The sequence below is a fragment of the Bactrocera tryoni genome, chromosome 3 (assembly GCF_016617805.1).
Source record: "Bactrocera tryoni isolate S06 chromosome 3, CSIRO_BtryS06_freeze2, whole genome shotgun sequence".
Lineage (NCBI taxonomy): Eukaryota > Metazoa > Arthropoda > Insecta > Diptera > Tephritidae > Bactrocera > Bactrocera tryoni.
Window position 1 is genome coordinate 2,915,630 of NC_052501.1, and position 6,662 is coordinate 2,922,291.

Genomic DNA, 6,662 nt, shown 5'->3' on the forward strand with positions numbered 1-6,662 from the left:
CCCATGCTGTTGATGGCTTGCTATCGACAAGTCTATGAATAAAATTTGACGGAAATTATGACAAATTTGATGTGCGAAAGCGAAACGAAAGCGGAGAGCGTGATTTGTTGCAAAAGCCAGCCGCAAATTCAATCAATTTCAATTTACATAAGAATGTACAAACAAATATTTGTAGAAGGGGAGGGGAGAGATTTTAATAGAACTGACCACGGTAACGGTACTTTCGTGCAGTTAGTATTGTTTTGAACTGTTTTAAAAGGGCTAACTGAACGAGCACAGTGTTCTAATATGCCGTTTAAGACGATTAAATTAGAAAAAAATTCAATTCTTGTAAAGTAAAAAAAAGGAGGCAGAAAGAAGAGTATATTTTTGCCCTGAACAAGGTATATTAAGTTTGTCACGTAATTTTTTATACCCAGGAGGAAATGTCGGGGACACTATAAATTGTAAATACGTGAACTAAACTTATTGTCCGAACCAATTTAAAATATGTATTTTATGTCATTAATTTTTGAAATACTTTTCTAATTTTTGAAATAACCTAAATAGCCTTAGACTACACTGTAATACAGCAGCAACACCCATAAACAAAAATTCCAAGGCAAACAAGTAAGGGAAGTGCTAAGTTCGGGTGCAACCGAACATTTTATACTCTTGCAACTTGCAAGAAACAAATCCAGGAAAATACTTTAAGGTGTTAAGCCAATCATATAGAGTAAAGTCAGGTGGATGTTCGAAAATCCTGATATTAGTTATATAGGGGCTATAGGCCAAGTTTTCGCTCAAATTTATCGATTTTAGGCACAAAGATACACTCACATATCGGCCGATATATGCGGTACAAATTCACCTCGAAGTTCGAAAATCTTTAGATTAAGTATATGGTTCCGATTCAACGCATTTTTGACATATGTATAAACATACCATTATAAGAGAAGAATTATCCCTTAATTTCAGTTATATATATCACACATTGGTCGACATTTTCGATCAAAAGTCAACTATAGGTATTATATATAGGTGATTTGTGTACTGGAAACTGAACGAATCAAGTGGAATTTGAAGTGGTGCTATATGGGAAGTAGGCGTCGTGATATCCGATTACGCTCATAGGAATATAAAAAGAATGCCACATATCAAATTCAGTCGAAATCGTTTGGTCGGGTCCCGAGATATGGGATTTCATGCCCATCGTCCAAATTTTACGCCGGCCTCCAAGAAACTTTCTCATATCATCTCGGTGGTAAAATGTAATGCCTTTGGCGTAGTTAGTTATTATTATTATTGCGCTTTTAGTAGTTTTTAACAGCACCGTTATATTTGGAGTGAGCGGGGTTATCTACCGATTTCATCCACCTTCTCACTGTCGGCACGATTTCTTATAATATTAGCGCTGAGCAAATTTGGTTGTTGTAGTTTGAGTCGTTTACGAGATACATATAAAACTGCATAAAGCTTAATAGAGGGCGGGGCCATGCCCACTTTTTCAAAATTGTTTGCCCACAGGGGTCCCTGGCTACTGCGATCCCTTTTTCCAAATAGTAGTTTTAAATCTTAATTTCGTGCTTAGTTATGTCACTTTATAGGTTTTCGGTTAATGAAGATTTGTAGGCGTGGCAGTGGTCCGATTACGCCCATCTACAAACTCGTATTTTTTTTATACTAATAAATTAGAATAACTAGTTTCATCAAGATATCTCAATTTTTACTTAAGTTACAGCCTGCACGGACGGGCGGACAGGCAGACCTTGACCCCGGATTTCAACTTTTCTGATCATTTTGATCATTTATATGTATATATATATGTATATAACTCTATATCTGTCTGGATGAGTTTTAGGTGATGCGTACAGCCGTTAGGCGAACAAAACTATAATACTCTGTAGCAACCGATTACAAGAGTATAAAAATGAAACAAAGAGAGAGCAGAGAGAAACCTTTCTGCAAATCTTTAAATCTTGTGATAGCTTTGTGACACTCTTTGTTATATTTTAATGAATTAATTTGAAACTGTTTCATATATAGTTATAAATACATGTTAAATGTTGGTTTAATAAAGCTGATCAGTTATAATGGTTTTGAACGCATTTTCTCTACTTTAATCCAAGTTCATTCTTTTTCATTGTTTAACTAAAAAAAGAGAATAATAGAATTGAACGACACTAGTATAGAATAGACCTCATTCGCATGGCTCATAAAATTGAGCGAAACTTCGAAATTCGGTTTAGTTCGGCTGGCAGCGTTCTTGCTAAGCAGTCTAATTAAGAAACTTACTAAAATCATATTAAGTTATAAAATAATTTATAATGAAATTAACGGATATATGTTTATTAGCGCTGCTTGGGTTTCTACAACTAATAGCTAAGAATGAAGGTATAATAAAGAAGCGTTATAAAGAAAAGCATAAAATTTTCTTTTTATTTAATTGTTTTTAAAAAATTTATTATTTCACTTCCTTCAGGTCGAACTATTTTTAAAACTCGAAAAATTTCAACTGAGTTCATGGAAGAAATGCATAAAACTGATCAAGCGAACAAAGGCAATATTCCCGAGAAAGAAGATAATATCGAGATATACGAAAACCAGCGAGTAAAATCTTTGATAGAAGAGCTTCTACTGCAAGGAGAAAATAAGGTTATAACGGACAAACTACTAAATCCAAACTATTATGAAAAAAAGAATGACATGAATGCAAACACAGCTACTAAACTAAGCAAAGACGATTTATATCAAGGTAATTTAACGGAGCAAATCGCATCGATAAACACACATAATCCAGAATTATCAACCAATGTAACCCCAGAAGGATTGCTTGACGAAATTGAGAATTTGGTTCCTATTAAAAATACAACAAACTTCGACAATCACAAGCTACTCACTAAGAGCAACGAAGCTACTTTTAATTCCACTCAGAACGGCACCAACCACAACTCGCTCAACCCACCGGATACTACAGTGCGACATGCCACGATATCGCTCCATATTTACAGCACCAAAGAACAGAATGAGTCTGGGGATCATCCAATAGACATCCTGAGTATGAACATAAGAATTAAGAATGTTGGCGGCAATGAAACTCTGAAGCAGCAGTTAGACTTTTTACAAAAGAATGCGGAGAATATCAAAAAACAACAGCACATAGTTGGTGAAAATGGTGTGAACATTCTAGAAAGGACTGAATATACTAATGTAGACCTAACGAAAAGCGCGCTAGTTAATAATATAAACAGTAATCATGAAAACTTGACAGCCATTGCTGCCACAAATTACAACCAAAAAGTCAATCAGACTTCCTCAACTAATGTATTAGCGGAATTACCAATGCCTCTAGAGGAACCAATGGATTTTAATGAAGAACCAGTTAATTCATATGCAGTTCCTGTCTTGAAGGATCTTACCACTACAATAAAAGTAGGACAACAAAATGAGTCTACAAATCTTAACGTTGCGTCGTTTTATCATGACAAACTGAAACTATCCGAACCTCCAAATCAATCTAGCGTTAAAAACGAGAGTCATCAAGCAGAAATTACGCCGTCTGATGATGGTATTTTAGAACAGCAAAAACATGGCACTTACTATGTTACTTTAAACCAACCGTCGAATTATAGCAATGAATTGGTTAACGGCACGACGTCATATGATCCGATGAAACTTCGCCAATCACCAGCAAACCCGTCTAAGGAAAACCAGTCTTCAAATTCAGACGATGAAACGAGCCCAGGCTTTCCATCAAATGAAGAATTGTCACAATCAATTGAATTGATGGATATCTATGGATTTAGCAAACCACAAAAGTTAGTCATGGGTTCCTTATTTGAGCCCTCGGAGCCAACAATATCCACAAGCGCATCATCAAATACTTTCAAAACAGCAAATATAGAAGAGGCTTTTAAGCGTCTCACAGAAATATTTGATGAGTATTCAGTACCCATTTCCAGCGTGTTACAGCAACTATCGGAAGGACTTGAGGAAAAACCAGCAATCGCAAATTTACCCATGAATACGGACGAATTCGAAAATTCACAAAAAACTCAGGTTTTCAAAGAAAACAACGAAAGACCTGATATGATAGCAGCTTCGAGGCATGATGAATCCGATTCTATGGAGCTTGGTTATGGCTCGGATTATACCATATTTCAGAGCCAGATGAATTTCTCAAATTTCATACGTACCAAAGAGGTTGTAAGTGACGAGAGTAGTTCGAATCAAAGTCTTGCTCATGAAGTGCTTGATAGTGACGAAGACACAGAAGATAAAGTACCACAATCTAGTCAACTCAAGAAACCAACAACGAAATATCAATCGGATGAATATGGCGAAGGTAATGAAAGTGAGCACGAACTAAATGACACGTCAGCAACAGAGTACAGTAATGTAAATGTTCTAACCGCAAACCCAGCAGCAACAGAAACAAAAGTTTCAACAACCAAAGTAATGACATTATTTGATGCAACCGCAACGCCATTCGCAACCGATCCGATGGCAACGATTGCAAATGAGCCAGCAAACAATTTAGAGCATCTGGAAGTGGCAATTGGAAACGATGTAGGAAAGGAAATTGAAAATATTGACAAAACCAATGAAATGCAAGTGGAAACTATTCACCAACAGCAACAGCAACACCAACACTTCGAAGCCGACACAGAGTTGCTTGCGGAGAACACAAACGACAAGTCGGCTTGGGTGGCTACCGGATTACAACACATCAGCAACACGCTTTCAGCACAACCGGGCAAGACGACAAGCCCAGAGAGTGCGGAGGAGGAGCATAAAGGGGTGCCAAAACCGGAAGTGATGTGCAACAAAACGGAGATAATTAAAAGTGAGCAGTACAACAAAACAAATGAAAATGGAAATGAAAATGAAACTGAAACCGTGAATGAAAAAGCAGACATGATATCTGGAGGACGTGTGTTGCTCGGACGCTCCTTGAGTTATACGATAAGCTGTCATATCAGCAAACACGAAGTGCCCACTACAATCGTACCAGTCGTACATGCAGCCAACACTACCGATGAAATTGACAATAACCGGGAGAAAATAATAAAAAATCATGAACAGTTGACAATTACAAGTGCCGATGACAGCAGAAATGGACTGCCAGTGGGAACACTGAAGCCCTTGGATGCCGAGCGGACAGAGCAGCGCACTGAAATGGACGGCAGTGGTGACAAAGCGAATGAAGGCGTCGCTGATGTAGGTGTAGGCAGCGCTGATGGCAGTGGATATTATGGCGTAGGCAATGAAGAGGAGGGAATGGAAAGCGGCGAAAATTACTACATTGATGGGGTTGTGCATGAAATTGATGGCGATACCGATGCTGATGGCGATGGTGCCGCTGATGTTGATGGCTATGTGACCGGCCCTGCATCGTTTCATGTTAATGACATTCAAAGCCGTGTGAGGCAGGCAGCTGGAATGACAGCAGTCGCACAATTGACAACCAGTTTAGAAACAGATAATGACAAAACATACGAGTATGACACTCGACAGCCACTCCAAGGCGGCTGGAGTGATAAGGACGTCAATTTCCAAAGTGTCGAGCATGTGGCACCAAGCGTCGTCAACAGCAAAAATACCAAACAAGTGGACAGCAGTGAAGGTGGCGCTGACAAAGATTACCAAGATGATGATGGCTACGATGACAACGATGGTGACGATGATGACGATGATAATGATGGCAATGCGTCCATTGAAGACGTCGAATTTGTGACCAGTGATTACCAAACAGAGAATGACAGCAAATATCGAGAAGCAGCGCATATTGGCAGTGTGGACCGTGAACCCAACAGCATTGCTGTGACTGCCGATGCTGACGCAACGGTGGAAGCCGATAATATGTTGCAATACAAGCTTGCCAAAGCGGAAGCTGCCGCTGTTGAAGCGCAGGAAAATAACGAGAACTACAATGCAGAGCTGTTGAAAACCGAGACAGAATCAACAAAATTGAAAAATGCCAGCGGTGGAGTTAGTGACGCGAATAGCGATAATTCCGAAGATGACGACGACGACGATGACGGCAAAGGCGAAAGTGCCGACGCCGCTGACAGTGATGAGGACGAGGACGAGGAAATGGCGGATGTGAGTGGCATAGCTGTTGATGCTGAAGCGGAAGATTCCTCTGCTGCTGCCACTGATCCGATGATTGCTGTCGCAGCTGCCACTAAATCGAACGGCGACGACGTCAAAAGCGCACAGAGCAATGCATCGCGCTGACACCGCTTCATAAGCGGATATTACAACGACAAATTGGTGGCATGCATTGGCAAAGACGGAAATTAGTACATTTCTAAATGGCAACTATTGCGCAGCGTGTATGTGACAGCATTGCCAACGCAAGCTACATGTGCACATGCACGGTTTGAGCGGGCGGAAATCGCGCGGAAATCAATGGAAATGCAAAGTAACCGACCGGATGTGGACGAAGGCGACGAAAATGCGTGGGCACATGGTTAAGTACGGATGCCAGTGACCACTAAGTGGGCAACGGGTTAAGTGTGACCGCAATTATGCGGGAGTGTGGTACACCCATCAGAAGATAAGCGCTGTGTTTGTGTGTAGTAGTTACAGATTGATTTAGATTAGTATAAAGGCGTAAGTTACTATTAAAAATATTTCATTTGAAATTGAAAACCCAATTTTTATGTTTAAATTATTAT

At 39.5% G+C, this 6,662-nt stretch overlaps 1 protein-coding gene across 1 annotated transcript; it reads left to right on the forward strand.

The window, feature by feature from the left end:
• Positions 1 to 2,511: 2,511 nt before the first annotated feature.
• Positions 2,512 to 6,219, forward strand: LOC120773031 (protein PFC0760c-like). The gene has a single exon (XM_040101961.1). It carries the CDS (start codon positions 2,512 to 2,514, stop codon positions 6,217 to 6,219), a length of 3,708 nt encoding a protein of 1,235 aa, XP_039957895.1.
• The last annotated feature ends 443 nt before the right edge of the window (positions 6,220 to 6,662 follow it).

What these genes read in the sequence shown, in the direction of transcription:
- LOC120773031 (XM_040101961.1), top strand. Translation starts at nt 2,512, where the DNA reads ATGCATAAAACTGATCAAGCGAACAAAGGCAATATTCCCGAGAAAGAA.